This window comes from Diceros bicornis, chromosome 2, assembly GCF_020826845.1.
Source record: "Diceros bicornis minor isolate mBicDic1 chromosome 2, mDicBic1.mat.cur, whole genome shotgun sequence".
Classification (NCBI taxonomy): domain Eukaryota; kingdom Metazoa; phylum Chordata; class Mammalia; order Perissodactyla; family Rhinocerotidae; genus Diceros; species Diceros bicornis.
In genome coordinates this window covers 88412651-88434341 of record NC_080741.1, presented here as the reverse complement: position 1 = coordinate 88434341, position 21691 = coordinate 88412651, and the positions used below count along the sequence as shown (strand labels likewise).

Genomic DNA, 21691 nt, shown 5'->3' with positions numbered 1-21691 from the left:
CACCTCGGCTGCATCCCGAGCAGTAGCCAGAGCTTGTTTTGATCGGCCTGCTCCTCATTCCCAGCCCTGACGGGGCTCCTGCCTCACTTTGCACAGGTGTTCTCTCTTACTCCCCAAGTCCCCCATCCTCACTCCTTTCCTCCTCCCTGAGTTCTGGCCCTGTGGGGTCTCACCAGGGCTGCTGCGTCCTGCCACAATGAGGGGGTTGTGGTTCTTATTTATGTTTTCATGGGCGAGTGGTGCTGCGAGCTTCTGCTTGCCTCGCTGCCTGCTAGTCTGTTCTGGGCATCTTGCCTGCGCCACCATCTCCTCTCATGACAGCTTTCTCTTTCTCTTGTCCATTAAGTTACTGAGGCCCAGAGAGAGAGACCATGTTCTGCTGAGGAATCAAGGCTGGTCCTAATCAGTGGGAAGGATGCCATGATCGATTAGCAATGTCTGTCAAAGGTGCAGGATAGGAGAACGTGGCACGTGAGTCATCTACGAGGTCCTTTGTGGTTGCCACCTGCTTTGGAAAAACTGTGGAAACAGGGAGGAGCCGAGAGGACTGTGAAAGGTTTGTGCAGCCATCAGGCAAGAGGCTTCCTCTGGGTGGGAGGAAAGAAAGGAGCGTGCCTACGGGCGAGTGTGACCCTTAAGTCCCGGGTTATATAATTTGTACTCAGGCAGAGATTTTTAGACCAGGCAGCCCCAGGGTATTTGATCCCTGTCATTTCCTGGGTCTCACATTTGTGCTGGATGTTAGGGGGGTTGTGGATAACAGAGGGATCCCTTCACTCTGGGTAAGGTTGCCAGTTAAATTAGAGTTTCAGGTAAACAGTGAGTCCTGGTTTAGTATAAGTGTGTCCTATGCAGTGTTAGTAAATCTGACAAGCTGACCTCTGCAGCCTGGTTTACCGGCAGCCCAGGGAGGGCCCCTTGTGATCATGAGGTTTCAGGTCGTCCCCGTGAATCTGGTTGCAGTGGCTCCCACCTGGCCCTGTCCTCTTTGCTGTGGGACTCGAAGACGCCTTGGGCCTATGTCTCCTCCAGGGATCAGAAGAGTCACCTAGTTGATCTACAAGGTCTGGTTCTGACGTGGAGGTACTTATGGAGCACCTGCTGTGCCCCAGGACCTCACGGTCGGGTCCGCATCCGAGCTGCATGGCAGCCCTGTGAGAGTCACGATGCTCTCCGCCTCAGGGCAGAGGAACCTGGGCCCAGGGGGCACCCGGTGATGCCACTGTGGCCACACAGAGTGGGAGACGGGACTGGTGGGCTTCTGGCCCCAGCTTCCCACCCTGCCCTCTCCTTCCACGGGGTGCTGCCCAGTGGGGCCCTGCTGTCCTTTCTGGATTATTCCCTCCAGCCCTTCTCCTGTCTTATGATGTTCTCACATCTGAATGAACTAAGTCAGTTATTCAACATTCATTCAGTCACTTGGTGAGTATTTATTGAGCACTCACTATATACCAGGTGCAGTGCTAGGTGGTAAGGATAGACTGGGGAAGAAGGCAGGAGGCGAGAGACGACATAAATGATCACACAAACCATTATTCAGTTACAAAGCAAGACAAGGGTCCCCCCAGTGCTGTCAGTGTGTCTAACCAGGAGGCCGGGCCTCATCTCAGAGTAGAGGAGGGAAACAGTCTGGGAACGTGAGCCGCCCCTTCTTCTCATGAGCCTGTCTGCCTCCACCTTCCTATCCATCCTTCCTCATAATGAGCCTCCCGAGGCTCAGAGAGGTGCAGTAACCTGCCCAAGGTAACACAGCACCTTGAGAGGTCAGGCCATGTTGGGTCGTCTCAGAACCACTCTTCCTGTCCTGGTGCTATCGAGAGAAGAGTCTCTGCTCTGCTGCTTCCTGGCTGTGTGACCTCGGAGGAGTCCTGTCTCCTGCCTGGGCCTCAGTTGCCCCGTCTGTAAAATGGGGACTGTGATGCCTGCTAGCTTAACTGGCGCATGTAGGAGAAAGCGGTTTGGTATAGTGACAAGCTTGCTGCAGGTAGTTCTGATGTATCTTATTAGTGGTGGCCCTAATCAAGTCCTGTCAGGGACGATGTCTTCACATAAACAGTCCAGACGGTCAGTGCAGTGTCTCAGCCCAAAAGAGACAAAGCTAGAAAAGCCGCCACTCTGGAAGGTGCCTGGGGGTAGTACATCGAGGCACTGATTCCCACAGAACTCTGACCTTCTTTGGGCCAGCTGGTCCCCGTGTGGCCAGGCCTAAAAGCGTCGTGGCTGAGGACCAGGCCTTCAGGAGCTTCTGGGTTGTGCCCAACTTCTTTTTTCTTTAATTAATTTTACTTCATATTCATAAATATTATAACAGGTGCTGGTGATATAAATATAAGACATAGTGTCAGCTTCTTAGAATCTTACAGTCTAGTAGGTGAGACTAATAGGTGAAGATATAAATTAAAATTTGGTGTGAGTTTCTTTTCTCCAGTATTATTGAGAATAATTGACATACGTCACTGTATAAGTTGAAGGTGTCCAGCATGATGGTGGGACTTACATCTACTGTGAAATGATCACCACAATAGGTTCAGTTCACACCCATCATCTCATGGATACAAGAGCCCCCGACTTCTTAGAGTCATAGGGTGCCGACCTTTTGCTTTCCCTTTGGCCTTTCCTGTCCATTTGAGAAACTCACATGTTTTCAAACCCCCTCCAGCCCTGCTGAGTGGGGGGAAGGCCTAGGCGAGAATATTGATGTCAGGGGAAGTTTGGGGAAAACCTCTAAGCATCTGAAAACCGAGAATTGAAAGTGGGTTCATTCAGTCGTCAGAGTTATGGACTTTTCCTGTGGCTCCGGCCCCCGCTGGGCCCTGGGGACGCAGAGATGAGCTGCACTCTGTTCCACCTGGGAACTCCCAGGCCAAGGGGGAGACAAATCCCGCATCTGTCGGTGGGGTCTCCTGGAGATACTTTGGACACACAAAGTTCAAAAGACTTTCCCAGAGGCCTTGAATGACAATAGCATGCCCGGTGGCACCAGACAGAAGGACATTACTGGTGGAGGACACAGCCCATGGAAAGGCAGGGCCAAGAGTGAAAGTGTGGAGTGGGTGCTCTGGGGCCATAAGGAGCGGGGGGTGGCTGGGGTGCCTTGTTCTGGGGCAGTGGGGAGGGGAGAGGCGAGAGGAGCCGGATGGGTGGTCTAGCCTGGTGACCCCAAGTGCCCTGCTGAGCGGTTGGTCTTGATTCGCTTTGGGGAACCAGCCAGGAACCAGAAGTCCCTATTTAATGCTTCCAGGTACTCCTTAAAGGAAGCGACTGTTGTTTAGTTGTTGTTTTACAACTGGCTTCTACTCAGGAAGAAAAACAGACAAGCGCCGCCACCACCCAAACATGCTTGTAGAGAGTCGCAGGCGTGGCCCGAGGTCCCAAGAGGAAGCCCCCCAAGGAGATGGCTCACCTCGTTTTGCTGACTCGCGTGGTTTCAGGAGCGTGTGAGGTGCCTCGGGAGGGGATGGCAGTGCCAGCGGACTTGGCTGCTTGTTTGACACAGAACACCTGGTGGAGAAACTGTTTATTTGGTATTTTCCCTCATGACAGAGCAGCTGTGGGTGTCTGTTGCTGCGTCTCCCAGCACTTTGCCGGATGATGCTAAGAAGGGGTGTAGGCATTAAACTGCTTGAGATCGGGCATGTTGTTTCTCCTGAGAGCAAATCCAGTCCTGTCTGGAGGCACTTCCTCGTACCTTCCCTTGTGTAATTTGAGATGGACCATTTTACAGGTGATGCAACTGAGGCCCCAAGGGGAAGGTGACATTCCTGAGGTCACTGCTTGCAGCTGGCAAGTGGCAGAGTTAGGTTCCAACTAAAATCTGTTATGATGACGCAGCCTAGGCAAACGAGGAACTAGGCAAAGCATCTTTGGAGAGGAGAATCTCGTGGGTCGGGGGGAGGGATGCCTGTTGAGAAATTCAGAGAGCAAAGCTGGAGGGGCCAGGAGGGTCCTTCCTCTCCACTGGCAATATTGGGGAAGAATCATGTAGAATGCGGCCATCTAGGGGTCAGCAGGACCTGACTGACCAAATAAATAGATGAGTCAATTAAAAAGGATGAATTTCTTGACTATTTGTAGCGCGGCCTAAATCTCAGGTGTCCTTGCCCCCAAGGAGTGACAGAAGACGTTTTCAGATGGCCCAGGCTGTCTGCAGTGAACAAGCTGGTTAAGTCCCGGGCTACAGGGGAGGGGATACTTTGCAGGAGGGTCTGGCTGAGAGAAAGCTCAGGGGAGGTCGGGAGTGGGGGGCTGCCCCGGGGCTGAGAGAGAGGAAGACGGAAGGCGGCAGTTATGTTTCCAGAAACGGTCTGGGCAAAGAGAGAGAAGCCCTGGCTTCCGTCCCTTCCCTTCCTCATTCATTGATGTTAGCCACACCCCTGGACATCAGCCACCTGATGCTCTGGGCAGGCTGAATTTAAGTTGGTGAAAGCTCTTTCTGCCTGAGGGGTCAGGACTTGGTTGGCCCAGCAGGTACACACAGGTAAATGGGAAGGTCCCCAGAAAGCACTGAGCACAAAGCCCCATCGAGGTGGGTTGTTTTGGTTGCTGCTGCTCTGTGGTTGAGGCCGGCTGTGTCCTAGTCCTTCAAGATGTGTGTGATCTGGGCCCACTCAAGGACCTGGATTCTAACCCTAGCTGGTCAATTTGCAAAATGACACTACACTTCCTGCCGGCCTCAGTTTCCTCCTGTATCAGGTGAAGAGGGGGACTTCCTGGTGTCAAAGATCATAGCCAGGAAATGCCCCAGAGCCCAGTGGTTGAGGACCCAGGACTCTGGAGCCCTGCCTCTTCCTGGCTGTGCAACCTTGGTCAAGTTGCTCAACCTCTCTGAGTCTCAGATGGGGTGCGATTCCTCATCTCATAGGGTGGTTGGTAAGAAATGGGTAAAGTACGGCACCCAGGTGCCAGCACTGAGCCAGGCACACACAGGCACTCAGCCCAGGGAGCTGCTATTTCTCTTGGAAACTGGCTGTGAGGTTGGAGGATTTTTCCATATATTTAAGACATTTCGAGTGTGCTTTTTATCCTCTCAGACTGTCTGAAAATGCTGTCAAGTCACATTACCTTTGGACTGATTGTCAGAGAAAAGTGAGCAGTCATAATCAGTGAAAAGTGATTTAAGGAAATAAGAAAAATATTTACCATGATTTAAAAAATTACTATTAGTTTGAATTATATCAAGTGCCCAACACAGTGCCAGGCACATAATGTTAGCTGCAGTTATTCTTGTGTCATGGATGTAACAACAGTGGGAGTTAGAACCGAGGGTTGCTATGACAATGGTAGACCAGGGTCCTCCTCATTCGCTGCCTCCTGGGACGAGGCCCGCCCCCTGCCCTAGAGCACCCTGTGATGAGTCTGTGACCACGGGAGGAAGACATGAGCAATGAGCAGTGAGCGACTCGTTCCACTGGGAGACGAGCAGGGGATGGTCAGGGAAGGCTTCCCAGAGGAGGTGGCATTTGAGGAGGGAGAAGAGCAGGGATGTGCATTCCAGGGTCTGGAATGGCCTGTAAAAAGGCAGTGAGCTGTGAAAGACGAGGGCCTGCCAGGCAATGGTGCGTAGAGACGGTGAGTTCTGTGATAAAGGAACCCTCTCTCTGGCTTTGGTTCTGCTAAGGGACATTCCTAATGGTGGCATTTTTCTGGAGAACGCAGTCTCCGGGCGCCTGGGCTGTGTTGGAAGGGGCATTGTGACCTCGTGAGCAGATACTCTGAGGCCCAGAGCTGAGGTGCTGGGCACCTTTTGTACTCTCTCAGGCTCTGATGCTCCCCATTCCCCAGTGCCTGGAGTAAGTCGCGTTTGCTTGTCCACCTGTGTCCCCGTCTGCTCACGAAGACTTTGTCCCCTTAGAGAGCCACACTGGGCTGCCTTCTGTGATCAAGCTTGTGAGGTCTGCAACAGCTACAGTGACCTAGGAAATGGTGTTCAGGGAGAGGCAGCAGGGAACAAGTGCCGGAGCCCTTCAGGGCTTCCAAGTTCTGACCTGAGTGGTGCCACCGGGGGCCTGGTGGGAACGAGGTCCTCCTCAGAGATGTGCAGCTTGGAGCAGGCCATGGGTCTCCTTGCTGGGAACTGTTCGCCCAGGCCGCCTACCCGAGACCTCCAGTGGGACCCTCTGTTTACCCCCTTCTCAGCTCAAATCCTTGCCTGATGGAGCCTCTCAGCCCCTGAGCTGACAGAAGGCGCATCGCCAGGTGAACAGGCAGGGCGTTCCCTTGGGGTCAAGGACCTCCATGTGGCTCTGGATTTCCTGGGCCTGGGAAAGAACTCCCCAAATAAGTAAGGAGTTGAGCTGGTCCTAGGCATCTGAACAGTAGAAGCAGGTGGGAAAGGATGTGAAGAGCCCAGAGTTCAAACATTGGAGACTGAAGCTCTTGCACCTATGCCTCAGTTTCCCCACCTGTAACATGGGCATATTAGACCAGATGACGGTGCTGAATTTCATGAACTAGTACCCGTTCAAAAAACAAATTGGGGTTGAGGAGTGGAGTGGCCCAACCTTGGCCTGGCAAACATTTTATTTTACCGCTTAATTGTGATTTAAAAAAAGTGACCATCTGCTCTCACCATGATGTTGTGAAAGACATTTTTAATATAAAAAAGTAGGAAAGCTGCAGTGTTAGAAGGTAGGGGTAATTGTGTTGAAGAAGGGAGCTCTGCCAGCCTCCCACCGCAGGCCTGGACTGCGTGCCCTTAGCTTTCTCTCTGCACCGCGGGCTGGGGAAGGCTTCATCCCAGGTTGGCACAGGCCTGGCGTTGGACAGTCACGGCATAGAAGCTCTTCGGAAGGCTCTGAGAGCCAACCACAATAATCGCTGTTATCTTGCCTTCCTACTAGTAGAGACTTCTCTGAGATTAGCTCCAGTGTGAATTGATGTTCACCGTTCTGCATGAAATCTTAATATGCATCTGGCCCTATGCTGAGCGGTTTACCTGCATCAGTTCATGTGGTCACCCCTCCGCCCTGGGAGGGTGATGCCGCTATCAGCCATGTTTTACAGCTGAGGAAACTGAGGCACAGTAGGCTGCCCAAGGTCACATTGCAGAGCCGGGATTTGATCCCTGGCAGCCTGACTCTAGAGCTTCCTGGCAAGCCCCCTTCCCCTTTCAGGCCTCGGTCTCCTCTGGGCACTGGGGTCCTGGGCTGATCTGCCATTCAGTGATGGCCAGCCGAGGGGTCTCAGGCACCCAGGGACCTCCAGCCGGGACCTCTGGGGTTTCGAGGCTGCCAGGAGTAGTTGAAGGATCAGAGTATCTGATTTCTGCAGCTGCAGCCATCCTAGGGGACACCAGTGGGGCCACCTTCCTTTCCCAGAGGTTTTTTGCACAGCGGCCTAGCGCCTCCGGCTGTGAGCGGCGAGGGGAAGGGAGGCTGCTTGGCCACTGTGCTCCCAGTAGCTGGTCTGCATCTCCCACCATGGTTGTTGGAGCCGCTCGCAGCCCCATTTCCCAGCAGTGTTTGCAGCAAAGCCTTTGCTGCTCTCAGGTCCAGACCCCAGCCCCTGTAACTTCTGCCGCCCCGGCTGGCAGGCGCCCTGCCCAAGGGACAGAAGGGTACCAGCACCTTGTATGGGGAGCTGCAGGCCCTGGTCTGGCTGCCTGCTCCTCTGCCCGCCTTCTGCCCTTGCTGAGATGCTTTCCTGACCCCATCCCAAGGCTAGGTGGGGGAGGCGACAGGAGGTTTCCACATCCATGCTCAGGTCCCCAGGCCCGTGGGACCCACGTCGTCCCTCAGTCAGCAAGTATATGGGGGGACCCCAGGGCCCCCCAATCCCACCCACTGCAGAAGAGGAGAGGAAGTTGGAATAGAAGGGAAGGGGCAGCCAGGAGGAGGCAGGGGTGTTAGGGTGACACCTCACATCTCAGAGCTGGCTGAGCTGTCTGGACCCTGGTCCTGGCCCTGAGATGATCCATAGGGTGCCCAGTGGGCCTGGCACACAGGAGATGCCCAGCAGGGCCTTTGCTGTGAGTCCAGGCCGTCACTGGTCTTGGGGGGAATGTGCATGCATTTGGTCATCATCCTGGTGGCTCACACCTTGTCCCCAGTTCTGTTCTGAGCAGTCTATACATATTAGCTCATTTAATCTCTCAACAACCCTCAGTCATAAGTACTATTACTCTCCCCATCTATATTTGAGGAAACTGAGGCAGAGAGAGGTTTATTTATGGTGTGCATCATCTTCTGCTGGGGAGGTTGCCTTTGCAGAGAGACAGAGAGAGAGAGGGCTCCGTGTGTGTGTGTGTACCTGTGTGCACCTGTGTGTGGGGAGGGACGATTAGGTCACTATACTTCAAGCTGTTGGGGTCTCCTGGTCAGCTGGGCTAAACCACAGCCCAGAGAGGGGCAGGCCTGGCCTTGGTGGAGCATTGGTTGCTGGCAGGGCTGGGGCCTCCCCATGGCCTCCTGGGGCCTTTCTTGCTGTTGTTCCTTGTGCTTGGGGAGCTGGCACTTAGGGACAGCTGTTTCTGCTTTTAGGGATGCCCCATCTGTTGCCTCCACTTTAGGGAAAAGGTGACTCCCTCTGCCGGGGTGACAGCCGAGGGGTCCCCGAGTCCCAGGCAATATGCCTTTCACCTCGTCCCTGTCTTTGGAGACGCTGTCTGAGGCCCGCTCAGCTGGACTCTGCCCCTTGCCAGGCTTCAGAGCCAAGTCCAGGCTTCTTTTGCGCCCTCCTGGGTAGGGGGGTCTCTGATGCTTGTCCCCGCAGGATCAGACATACCCCACTCAGCCCCCTGCCCCGTAATCCACCTGTCAGCCCTGACCTTTGTTTCTCAAACTCCTTTTTACTTTAGCAAGCAGATAAAAGGAGTGTTGGCTTGGTCCTGGTTTCAAACCCTGGCTCTGTTACTTGCGTCCTGGGTAACCTTGGGCCAGGTCATGTCATCTCTCTGAGCCTCAGTTTCCTAATCTGTAAAATGGGGGCAAAGGTGCCCATCCCCCAGGGGTGCTGTAAGGAGCAGTGGCAACAGGGAATAGGAGGCCTCTGGCAAAGTATCAAGTCTGGCAAAGGGGTATTGGGGTGGGCCCTGGACTGACGGGGCTGGCGGAAGTAAAACCCAGCTCGCCCAGCCCCCAGAGGCTCACAGTCTGGCAAGGGAGACCATCCACGTGCTCACACATGTGCACGCACCCATGCACGCTCACATGCATTATCATCAGCCAATAATGGTCTTTCTCATTGGTTGATTTTGTTTTACACTTTACCAAGCGTCTCCCAGTTCATTAGCACCACTGTTCCCAACTTTACATGGTTCTAAGAGTCACTTGGGGGGCTGGTTTAACAGCCTTGCAGATTCAGAGTCCGTAGGTCCGGGGTGGGCCCGGGTGTCTGCATTTTCAGCCAGAGTCCCAGGTGATGCTGATGTTCAGGCACACGTGAGAATCTTGGTCATCCACCAGCTCTGCCCAAGAGCCCAGAGACTTCGGCGAGGGGAAGTTTTACAGATTATGGGGCCCGTTTTATAGATGAAGAAACTGAGGTTACCCAAGGGGAACTTTGAACTTTGTCTAGAGTTGCACAGTTCTAAGCAAGAGCCCAGCGCCTGGTGAACGGTGGGGTGACATAGGCCAGAGGAGGCAAGGGGAAAGAGTGGGGTGGGCAGGAAGGGCTTCCTGGAGGAGGCGACACTTGGACCAGGTCTTCAAGGCGGGTGGGGTCCACTAAATGTAAGAGAACCCACAAACAACACACAGGATTGAATGGGGTAATCTTGGGGAGAGTGAGGAGGTCCCGGGACCCAGGCAGGACAAGAAGAGAAATAAAGCGGCAGAGACTGGGGACAGGGGCAGACATGTGTAATGAGCCTTGGATTCCAAGTGGAGAAATTTAGAGATTCTCCAAGCAGCTGGAGAGTTCTTGAAGAACTGAGAGTTCTTGAGCTGAGGGTGACATGTCAGGGAGTGGAGATTGCTAGAAACAAGCTTGGCTAAGCTGGTGAGAGCAGAGTTCAGGGCACACCTCCGTGGAGTTCCCAGTGGTTGGGGTGGTCTTGTTCTGTGATGCTGCATGAGTGACAGGCCATGAGGAGGCAGTGCCATATCCCCAAGCCTGTGCTCTTGGCAGGCACTATTGAGGCGTAAGGTGGAGGGAGACGGAGGCTGTCTGGGTTGCCTTGGGAGATGGTCTGCACATGGAGAAGACCGCAGTTGAGAAATGTCAGCCCTCCCTTGAGTCCCCCCAACCCCTGGAGTGGATGTTAATACTGAGTTGTTCTTCTAGCTGAGCAGTAGCTGCCGTGAGGCACCGTCTTGTAGCCCAGGAAGTCACCACTGCTGCTGTACTGACATCCGCCAACCTGATGGGATTAGGTGGGAGTCCAGTCTCCCTGGTTTGGGATAAGAGCTTTACCTTCAGCCTCTGGCACCCACTGCATTCCACTGGGTTGGGGGTATTGGGAGTGTCCCAGCCCCCCACCACCTCCTTCTGGCCTCAGTTTCCCCTTTGTGAAACAAGTTCCATTGAGCTCTGATGGTCCATCTGTGAAAGAGGCTGGTGTCTCTTGTCGTAGCCCTGCTGTGGTTCTGGGGCCTCAGTTTCCTCATCTAGAAAATGAGCTTGCATTTGTGTGCGCCAAAACCTGTAAGGCTCTGCTTTGAGCCTTTGGTTTTGTGTAGGGTCCAGCAGGATTCCCATTGGCAAATCTTTAGGGGGCGAGGGGAGAATTCACTTCAAAGTCATTTTTGGAAGAAGCTCAAGGAACACATTATTTAATGAAAATTGATTTCCTAAAGATTTGGGGCTTGTCTCTCAAAAAAAGGCAAAGCTTTGTAGAGTTTTGACCGTTTGGGGGAACTGTGCTCCAATGCCAGGAACACGTCCCCTCGTGTTCATCAGAGGGTGTGTAGGCCCACCCTTCCTCTGTCGACAGCCCTGCCTATGTCCTAAACGTCTGCTATTGCTCTTTGCTCTGTCCCCTGAAGCGAGGAGCCCTACAGCTACAAGGTGGAAGATATTTCCTCCTACACTGAGTGTCCCCAGAGTCCTGAGCACTGAATGTTCCATCTGGCAAATACTCACAGCGCTGAGCCTCGTCCTGGGTGTCGGGAAGCAGGCCCTGGGCGACAGAGGAGTAAGCAGATAATCAGCAGGGGCTGGTGAGTGTGGGGCCAGAGGTGGCGTGGCCCGCGGAGCCCAGGGAAGGCACTGGGGGGTCCTCGGGAACATCGTCCTGGGGGATTGCCTATGGGTTGCTCGGGGAACAGTGTGCCAGGCTAAGGGAACAGCATGAGCCCATGTATGGGGGCATGAGAAAGCCTGGTATGTGTGGTTCCGTAGCCCCTGGGGATCTTGGGTGGGCTCCAGATGGTAGAGGATGCCTGAAACTTGACTTCCAGATAAGCGGAGCACAAGTCCAGGCAACAAGCCCCTTTGCTTTGGAACAGGGAGCACTGGTGGCACATGTTGCTAGTTGGTCACCATGTCTGTCTTGCTAGATCCCAGCCTGTTCCGTTCCACAGGCACCAAACTCTCCTTGAGCTGAATTTCTAAGAGAGGGTGAGGGAAGGGTGGATCGAGGAAGGAAGAAGGTCCTTCCTCGTTGAGGAGAAACATGTTTAAAAGAGGAACAGTGGGAGCGGGGAGCTTGTTTACAAACATTTAATGGGCTAGGAGTTTTCACGGCTGTAGATGGGGTATGAAGCCCATCTTATAGACAGTAACACTGAGGCTGAGAGGCGACTTGCCCAAGGCCATACAGCAGAGCGTGCCCTGGCTGGTTTCCATGGAGCTGTGACTTCTGCAGAGCCTGGGTGGCAGAGTTAGGGTGGCTGGGCTCTGAGCGTTGGCCCCCAGGCACGCACGCCCTAGCTGCCTTAGCTGGCCTGTCCCTCTCCAGTGTCTATAGAGCCAGGAAGGGGCGGCCTCTGTTTGCTTTCCACAGCCAGAGAGAGGAGGGTGGCTTTCAGTTCTTACGGCCTAAAAGAGGAAGTTTGAGGAACTGGAAACCAAGCCTTTCTTTTTTTCTTGTCTCTTTTTTTGTGGCCTCCAGAAATAATCCTGGGTTCTGCAGAGCCTGCCTCAGGATGGAGGTTGACCCCACCACGCCCCCGCTTCCTGCAAACCCGGGCTGGGGTGGTGGGGCCGCTGACGCCGAGAAGAGTGACAGGCTTGTGGCTGTGAGTCAGCGCCAGGAGGCCGTTGCCTGCTGACTCACCGCCTGTGTGTGAAAGCGGCGCTGAGCGCCCGCCGGCCTCGTGGCGCTGCCTCCGCTCCCTGCCCCGCCTCCTGCAGCTGAGCTTAGGTGTCGGCGGGGCGGCCTGCGCTGGCACTCGACTAAGTGGTGTTCGGGGTCCAAGTCCCCTCAGACAGAATCCGTGAGGCTTGACTGTTCCTGGACCCTCGCCTTCCTCCAGGAGTCCAGGTCCAGGAAGGCCGTGGCCCAGCCGGAGCGGGTCACAGGCCCTACTCCTTGAAGCCTCTCTTGTTCAGACGCTAACTCCCGTCCTGAAGTTGTAGAATCCTTTTTGTGTTGCTTTAACAAAACGAGCCCCTCTGCCTGTCTCTGGGCGTTAGCACCTCGAGGGCAGGAAGGTGACCCTATACCCCAGTGTGTAGTAGGTGCCCGGTCAGCAAGGGACAGTTGGGGCTTGGGTCTTTTCCTCCTGACCGGCTCTAGGTAAGGGAGTGCCTGTTTGCTCAGAGAAGGGACTTGTCCGCCATCAAGCAGCATTGAAGGCTGCCCTGTTCTCTCCAAACCCATGGGCGTCACTGGTGGAGGGTGAGGGTCTAGGCCCGATGCATAAGACGCACACACATTTTCTTCTCTGTGTCACTCGTGTTATGGCCGGTGGGCAAGGGGAGGGAGTTCTGACGACCACCCATCCTTGGCTGGTCCCTCTTTGCAAAAAGCAGCAGCTGCCTTCAGCCTGTTCCACAGGGACTCAGCCCGTAAGGAGGGGCTGGGTGGCTCCAGGGTGTCGGGGTAAGGGCTCGGGCTCCACGGGCCCCTGCTAGAAAGTCCCCGCTAGCAACGGCCTACGGGGAAAGCCCGGCGTGGGCCGTCGGACGCCCTCCCAGAGTGGAGGAGGGGCTGGTCAGGAACAAGCTGGGGCCTTTAGCCGGATGGGTCGAGTCCTCGCTGGGGCAGCACAGACTCTCCAGGGTCTCCCACTGCCCTTGGGATAAACCCAGGTTGTAAGGCTGGCCGCCAGGCCCTACCTCTCCAGGTCACCCCGTGCCTCGTGCCCCCTTTCTGTCTGTCTCACTGGCCTTTTCTCTCTTCCTTTACCATGCCCAGCGTGGCCCTCTTTACACATACTGTTCCCTGCTCTGAGAACACCATTCCCGCAGATGTTTGCCATCCAGATCTCAGCTTCAGTATGGTTAAAAGCATGGACCCTGGAGCCGATCGCCCAGGTTCAAATGCATTCCAGGTGTGTGACTTTGGGCAAGTGGCTTCACCTCTCTGGGCCTCATTCCTTCATCCAGGCTGCTGAGGGGAATAAATGAGTTGGTACCTGAACAGGCTTAGCACGGGGCCTGCCCAGAGCCAGTCCCCAGTGAGTGTCTGCCGTTATGAACGTCACCTCCTCGGAGGGGCCTTGCAGACTCCCTGTGTCCCCGTCATCTATACCTCATCCTGCTTGGTTGTCTCCTACATGCTGGCCCTGGTCGTAAACATTGATTCATGTATGTGTTTAGTGTCCGTCTTGCCTTCTGGAGGGTCAGCTCCTTGGGGCTCCCCTCCATGCCCCGTTCCTAAAGCAGTGCTGGCCCCTAGGGCAGGTTCTCAGTAAATAGCACCCACCAGTCACTGCCTGCCAAAGCCACCCTGCTCGTTCTACCCCTGGCTCCGAGATGCGGAGGGGAAATACTTGGCCTGCCAGACCCAGCAGAACCAGAACTAGACTGTGTCCTGACCCCAGACCACTGCCTGTCCCCTGACTCAGTGGCCTGCTCTGCCGGTGCCTGGCGCCTCTGTTTTGGGTATGGCGTGTGCCCAGCTTGCCGTCACCTCCCGGGCAGCATCTGGCCATCCTGCCCCTGCGGCCCCGCCCATTCCCGGGCCCAGCCCTGCCGCAGAGGAGCCTGCTCAGCCTTCCTCCCTCTCCCCACCCTTCGGTTCGCACGTCCTCCTTTTTGTTCCGTCTCTGCTGTCCGCCTGTGGTTCTCTGGGCTCTGGGTGAGGGCCTGCCCCCTCCAAGGAGATAAGAAGAACGTTGGGACCCAGTCCCTAACCTGTTACCTGCAGCCGTCTTTGTGAGGGGAGGAGGACAAGGAGGCTGTACATTGGGCCACATCCTGCCCTCCCAGTATCGTTCCAGAGGCCAGTTCTTTGCAAGATCTGTTCACCTTCACCAACTTCTTCCTCTGCAAACCACAGACCAAGGCGTATGACCTGCTCTGGTAGGTCCCTGTCCAGAGGTCACCTTGCCCCGGCGTGGTACCAGTGGCATGAAGTCAGGCTCTAGGTGCAAATCCTGATGGCTTCATGGCCGTGTGACTTGGGCCACACCCTCCTCTGAGCCTTAGCTTCCTGATCTGGGAAAGAGGAGGGTCCATGAGGCTTGGGCAGAAGTAAACGCTTCTGTAGGTTGAAGGCCGAGTGTGAGGCACGCAAGGTGCTGTCAGCAGAGGTGGGGGGTCTCTCAGGGTAGACCCAAGCTTTCGTGAGGTGGGGGGTTGCAGTTAGAGCAGGGGAGGGGAGGACTTTGCCACAGACACTGAATCCCAGGTAGATAAGCCCTGTTCCCAGAGATGTCATACTGAAAACAAGTCCCCAAACGGAATTCACTTTCACTAGGACCAGAATATTGTTGCTCATTGTTTCGACTTTGTTCCGGGCAAAACAATGCCGGGCTTCCTGGATGACCTCACTGGGGCGAGCCATCGGGCCTGGGAGGCCAGGCTGGTCAGCATCCCCAGGCAAGCCTGTCCTGCCCTTTGCTGTGGCTGTGATGTGAGGCAGTGCTATGACCAGAGAGGGCAGTGGCTCACGTAGTGTGTTAGATGTTGGAAAATGTGTATGTGCATACATCTCAGAATTTCAGCATCTTTTGAGAAATTGGAGGATCCAGCCCCAGTGGGCCCATCAGTAGCTGGAGCTGCAGAGAGCTGCCCGGGGCTGGAACTCAGGCTCCCATTTGCCACAGTCCCTACTCCTCCCTGTGGCCTCCCCCACTGTACTCTGTCCTTTGCCCACCAGGCCCCTGGAGGCCTTTGAACTTGTCATACTTGAGTTAGCCCGAGTTAGGAATGGATAACCAAGACAGGATACAGACCACATGATTCAATCAAATGATTACATCTTTTAAAGGTGTACCTTTTTATGAAAAAAAAACCCACAAAACATAACCTTTCTTTGATTAATTTCTACTTCTTTTCAAACACAGCTACCCTAGGTGGAGGGTGATACAGTGCTCTTAATACAACTCACTTTTGTTTTTTGGTGCTTAATTGTGAAACACTTCCTAGGGCCAGGATGGTGTGTGAGGAGCGTGCCCATGGCAGACGTCACTGGTGGGTCCCAGCCCTCCTACTCACTGAATCTGTCCCTCGCCTGGAACGTGTGGGGACAGTGCTGGAGGGAGACCCTCCAGATCTATCAGAGAAGTCTAGGAGAATGTCCCTGTGTGGTAGGGGAAGGCCCCAGTCCACACCGCCATCCATCCTGCCTGTGTCGATGCCCAGCCCAGCCCTGTGGCACACTGACTGCTCCCTGGTCCCCAGGCCCTGCCCCGTCTCTGTCGTGTGGCCCCTCACTTCCCTGTTTGCCCTCGTCTCCTCCCCTAATTCGTCAGCCCAGTCCCGTGGCTTGAAGCTGGCTTAAAGGCACCAGACCTGAGTCCACTTTGTGACGTTGCTAAAGCAGGTGATCCAAAACAGCTGAGGAGTTGAGCGCATGGGATTTAGGGAGCCGCCCGTTACTCGCTATATGACCCTGGGCAAGTGACCTTGCCTCTCTGAGCCTCGTCAGCAAAACCAGGATGGTAATCGCTCCCATGGAGGGGGTTAACTAAGAAAATGCTTGCAACACACTTAGCATGGTGATAAATAAATGTGCATACAGTCAGTGCGCAATAAATGCAGCTTGCTTTTTCTTTTTTTAAAACACTCAGGATACAATGCCTGCCACGTAGTATAATAAAATCCCAGATGTGGTCAGCTCTTTTCTTCAAGAATAGCTAATATTATTGATCACTTAGTATGTACCAGGCCCTTGGCTGAACATTTTACAGGCATCATCCCATTTAATCCCAATGAAGTGAGCATTATTTTTACCCCCATTTTTTTTAACCAATGAGGAAACCGAGGCACAGAGAGGTTGTTACTTGCTCCGGGTCACACAGCTTAGTAGTGGCCTCAGTGAGCCCAGGACACTGGCTCTGGAGTGGACAGAGAGATGAGGAAAGGAGAGGAAGATAGACCTCCTGCTCTGGAAAGGGCTGACAGGGGTCCAGCCGTGTGCCTGATTCCGTAGCAGGCCTAACAGGTGAGGGTCTGTTGAGGTCTTGGGCTTCCCCACCTGTAAAATGGGTCTGTAAGCCAGGTCTCCTCTTGTCCCAGTTTGGGGTTCTGGGAGCCACTTGCCTAACCCTCAGAGGTTTGCTGAGAAAGAGCAACTGTCCCTCAAGCCCAGAGATGGGTCTTAGAAGCCATTGTGTGCCAGGCCCTTTTGGGGTGGGGGTGTACTCCAAAGCGGAAAAGTCCCTGCCCTCTTATTTTAACAAGTAGTGGTTGCTCCTGAGTGATTACGTCAGCGACAACGAGAGATTTAAGTCACCGTTCACTACCAGAGAGAGCCGTGTGGAAAGCGGACTGTTCTCTTGAAAAGCTTCAGGTTCTGCAGGGGAGGGCGAGGCAGGGAACCCCAGCTTCTGGGCCACTTGTCCTGGAAGAAGAGGCAAGGGAAGGTTTCCCCAAAGCCTTGGCCTGAGGTGGCAGACGCTGGGGGAGGCAGCTGCAGCAGCATCTGCAGCTCAGTTCAGGGCCCGTGGCTGGTGGGTAGACCACTGGGCCAGAGGGTGGGAGGGCACTGGGTGGCAGGCACGACGCCAGGTCCCCAACCCCACGCTGCCGCTCGCTCTGTACCTGCGCAGTCCTTTCCCCTCTGGCCTCAGCGTCCCCATCTGCAAGCAGTGCAGAGGCCCCTCCTTTCTCAGTTTTGCTCCAGTGCCTTAGGCATCAGGCTGAGGAAAGCAGAGCCGCCTCCATCCCGTGGGTAGAGGCCGTCCACCTTCCTGCTGGAGCCGCAGCCCCCCTCCTCTGTGACCAGTCCTGAAAGTCCCTCCACAGTAAGGATGTTTGAGGAGTGAAGAGAAACCTGTTTATAGGCAGCTTAGCACAGAATAAGTGCTCACAGCTCTGGCTGTTTTCGGTTGAGGGAAGCAAAGGAGTATTTTATAAACCCTTGGCGTCTCTGGCGCCAGGTTGACTGTCTGTGTGCGTGCCGAAGCTGACCAGGTGATCTGCAAGTCAGTCTTCAGGCACAGCTGGTTCTGGCCTCAGCTCCTGGAACAGATAAGGAGAGTTTCAGCTGGGCAAAGAGGGAGCCTTCTTCCTGGAGGCCGTATTGGAGCAGATTCTAACCACTTGTAGCTGTAAGAACCGAAGAGGAAGCTCTTAAAATGGGGAATTATGTATCATGGTTGCTACAAAATAGCCCCGGGCCCGGCGCCAAGGAAAACAGCTCCCCGGCGGCCGCCAGCAAGGCCACGGGCTGCTGGAACGCCTGCGGAGGGACTCCTTTCTAAGTGTGTACTGCACCAGGGGCTGCTGCTGGGGGCCGTGGGCGAGCATTAGTGGGCCTCACCGCGAGTCTGCAGAGATGGACGAGGTACTCCAGGGAAGGGGTCATCCGAGACAGGCTGGGATGGCAGAGGGACAGCAGAAGCAGAGCCGAGGGTGCAGGCACATCACGGCCACTGTCACTACCAGCTTCATGACCTTGGGAGCGTCACTTGGCCTCTCTGGGCCTTGCAGATCTCACCCTGAGTAGGATTAAGGCCTTCCGTTCCCCGAGGTCAGGGAGGACCCGATAATGATGATAGCAGTCATAACATCAGTATTACTAGCAGCTGCTGTTTAAGGAGTACTTGTCACATGCCAAATTCTGTTCTAAGCACTTTCCAGGCAACCCCCCATTCAGTCCTCACAACATCCCTCTGAGGTGGGCACGATTATCCCCATTTCACAGGTAAGGACATTGAGGACCAGAGAAGTTGAGTGACTTGCCTGAGCTCACCCAGCCAGCACGTGGCTGGCTGTCTCTCAGCTTCTAGGTCAGGGCTCACACCCAGATTCCTACAGGAGCCAGGCTGCCACCAGAGGGCCTGGAGCAGCTGTGCAGGGAGCCCGAGCCTGAAGAATGGGACAAACTAAAGCAGTTCTGTGTCCCAAGGAAAAGGGGCCCGCGCTGGGACCGGTAGACGGTAGCGAGGAGCTTGTGTTTTCTTCTAGGAGTGATGGAGGGTATTATGGTCTGAGAATTCTTGCTAAGCTGCCTTCAGCTGCTGTGTTGAGAGCTGATTGGAGACGAGGGCTGGGCTGAGTAGCAGCAGGGAGACCTGTGAGGAGGCTGCTGCTGATGCCCATGAGAGGGCTGGCGGGCCTGGAGCTCGGTGGTTGCCATGGCGGTAGAGATGCGGGTGGATGCCAGGAATGTGGAGGAGGCAGAATCAGCGGGTCTTGCTGCAGTGGACTTTTACAGGTACGGGGCTGGTCAGACGCCCCAGAGGGGCTTGGAAAGAGCCCCTGAGAGGGAGCTGAGGCACTCGCACCTGGGTCTGACCTCATCCAGGCATGAGTGAGTCTTGGGTGAGGCCATGGATGATGGCCTGGCTTGAGGGAGCCAGAGGCAGGCCGCTGGCTCTGTGTTCTCAGAGGGCGGGTGGGCCTGTACTGCAGCAGCTGCAGGTGGGACAGGAGCCGGTGAGGGAGGAACTCATCTCCAGATACACCTTGGGAATGAGGAGGGGGGAGATCCCCACAGTGCCAGGCACATGGCAGGCCCCGGCTCTGCCCCGTTCAGCACCCCCCATCCTGGCTCAGCGTCAGGAATATGGGGTCCTGAGTGGAGAGAGGGGCTGGAGGCCTCACCTTGTAGGAAACCAGAGCCGGGAGCAAAGGGTCTCAGGGAACTTGCTCCCCCGCAATGTTTGTATAGCGCCAGTGTGGCACGTGGGTCTGGGGGCAGCCACAGGGAAGCAGACCCCAGCTTCTACTGGGGAAGAGCTTTCACCAGTCCCAGCTGCCTAAGTGAGTGGAAGCTGGCCACCTCCCCACTCCGCCTGGCTGACCTTGTGAAGTGCCTTCCAGCCCAGAGATCCAAGGAGAGCCCGCAAGGGTGGAGCTAACCCTTCTCGCTGAGGAGGCTCAGGGGTCGTTCCCTGAAAAACATCTCCACTAGGAGGGAGTTGAGTCCCACATCCTCCAATTATGCTCCCATCCAGCCGGCCCACAATGGTCCACTCAGATAACCATCGGGGGCTGCACGCATTAACTGAGACAATGCTGGCTGCTCGGGCTATTTTTACAGTAACCATACGCCTGGCCGAACCCCCGCATCGTCCCGAGGGAGCAGGGCAAAGAAAGGCCATGCGGATGCCGCCGCCAGTCTGCGCTCCAGGAGACAGAGGAAGGGCTCAGTGAGTCGCCTGCCCGGCGGCTCCAGGAAGCCTTTTCTTGGTCTGCTCACCGACAGATAGCGAAACAATCGGGGTCCCCCACCCGAGCCAGGGAGAGGAAGGAGACGTGGGGGAACCCGGGGTCTGTTGTGCTTTTGTGCCTCTGCTCCTCAGAGCATTGCCGCCGTGGACCCAGCTGCTGGGGCAGGCCAACGCATCCCGTCTCCACATCCCGGGTCCACAGGCAGCCCCCGCCTCACCCTGCCTGGACCCCCTCCTGTACCAGGCAAGGCTCTGAGGCCAAGTGAGTTGCCCGCATCACACGGTTGGTTTGTATTTAGCACCAGCTGCCAGCAGATTCCACCTGGGAACCATCTACCCAACGGTTCTTGTCTGACAACCTACTGTGCACCAGGCTCCAGGCACACAGCGGTGGACAAGACAGGTCCTTGTCCACTGGGAATGTCCTGTGAGCTGGATGGTGAGCTGGCCCAGGTGTGCCCAGGTGACAAGGCCGCATCTGGTCCAGCTGATGGTCGCTGTAAGGTGGGTGAACCCAACATGGCCTGACCATCCAATTTTTCAAGAGAACCTAGAAATCTCAACTTTTCTCTGAAATCTGATATTTCAGTGTTGCCCACCAATTTGGATCATGAAGAGAAACAAGTTATGTCCCAGGCTGCTTGGCTATGAGTCGGTCACCTTTGCCATCATCCTTTGTCTTCTGCAGATAGGGAAACTGAGGCTCAGGAGGGGTGGGGAGGCCCACTAGCTTTGGTTCCGCCAGCTCGTCTGTCTTCTGTGGCCCTCCACCATGTGGGGATAAAGCCTCGAAGCACCCTCCCTCTGGGCTAGACTCATGATGCTCCTGCCCTCAAGGCCGAGCTAGCAGGGAGCGTGAGAACTCGGGGACTTGAGGAAGTGCAGAAGGAGAAGGCTCTGCCGTGGCTGCTGTAGACTTCCTCTGCAGTGGGGTCCAAGCAGGGGTGGGCTGGGGGTGACCATGCACAGCTCCAGGGACTTAGAAATTTGACCTCCTCTGGGGCCTCCCACTGCTGAACCCAACAGGGAGTCAGAGGGGAAGGGGGCCTGGAGGATGCGGGGTCAAAGCAAGGCAGAGGGTGGATGGAGAGGGGTGGACAAATGGAGATTAACCGCACTCTTGCATGATGCTCACCAGTGAGAATCCCTTATTTTCTGGGCTGCAGTGGTGTGACTTTGATAAATTGCAAATGTATTTCATAAACATCGATTTTCCATACTTTGGTGGAAACCCCGTTTTCAAATATTGTTTCCATTCCAGCCTGAAACCCTATTGCTCATTTGTTTACATTGATCTGTTCTTTAAACAGTTAGGAATCAGCTCCTCCTGTGGGCCAGGCACTGTGCTGAAGTATGAGTGAAATGGGAGCCGTCATTTTCTACGCAAATCCAAAATTTGGAAATAGCATCTGTTAATTTCTAGAAACTGCAGGCAGGCTGTTCTTTGGAAGGTGCCTTAAAACTGCCTGAGGAGTGTCGTATTTTGTAAGAGATGATACCAGGGCCAGGGTGGCTTTGTGCTTATCTGCCTGCAGGTGCAGGATGAGGTGTGATATTCAGGGACAACACACATGGGCCCCCGGTGCTTCTGTCAGAAGGTGCCTGGGGAACGGAACCTGTCAGTTCCTGAATCCTGAGGTCCCTGATCGCCTAGAGGGAGTCATAATCACTCAGCATGTTGTCAGAGCAGTGGACAGACAAGGGGATGGCGGGCCCCCGGCCACAGCCTGGGCAGGTCAGAGCCGGTCCGTGGGTGATAAGGAAGAGGTTGTGCCAAAGACACGTAGGCCCCCTTACCGATTTCATGTTGGGTTCTGATTTGTCCCCCATAGAAAGTGAGGAGATGGCCAGCAAGGAGAAGCTGCAGTGTCTGAAAGACTTTCACAAGGACATCCTGAAGCCGTCCCCAGGGAAGAGCCCGGGCACACGGCCTGAGGATGAGGCCGAAGGGAAGCCCCCGCAGAGGGAGAAGTGGTCCAGCAAGATCGACTTTGTGCTGTCTGTGGCTGGCGGCTTCGTCGGCTTGGGCAACGTCTGGCGTTTCCCGTACCTGTGCTACAAAAATGGTGGAGGTGAGCCTACGC

At 55.2% G+C, this 21691-nt stretch overlaps 1 protein-coding gene across 9 annotated transcripts in view; it reads left to right on the top strand.

The window, feature by feature from the left end:
- The window catches only part of SLC6A6 (solute carrier family 6 member 6), a 78409-nt gene that overhangs the window by 18314 nt on the left and 38404 nt on the right, over positions 1 to 21691 (top strand). For 3 of the 9 annotated variants that reach the window (XM_058566125.1, XM_058566089.1, XM_058566098.1), the window contains one exon: positions 21440 to 21679. In XM_058566125.1, the coding sequence (XP_058422108.1) occupies positions 21451 to 21679 (229 nt within the window). In that variant the 5' untranslated portion in view covers positions 21440 to 21450. Of the gene's footprint in view, positions 1 to 10922; positions 11097 to 14049; positions 14347 to 21162; positions 21343 to 21439; positions 21680 to 21691 lie in introns of those variants that run through there. The other 6 variants (XM_058566107.1, XM_058566123.1, XM_058566079.1 and 3 more) reach the window with 5 other exon arrangements.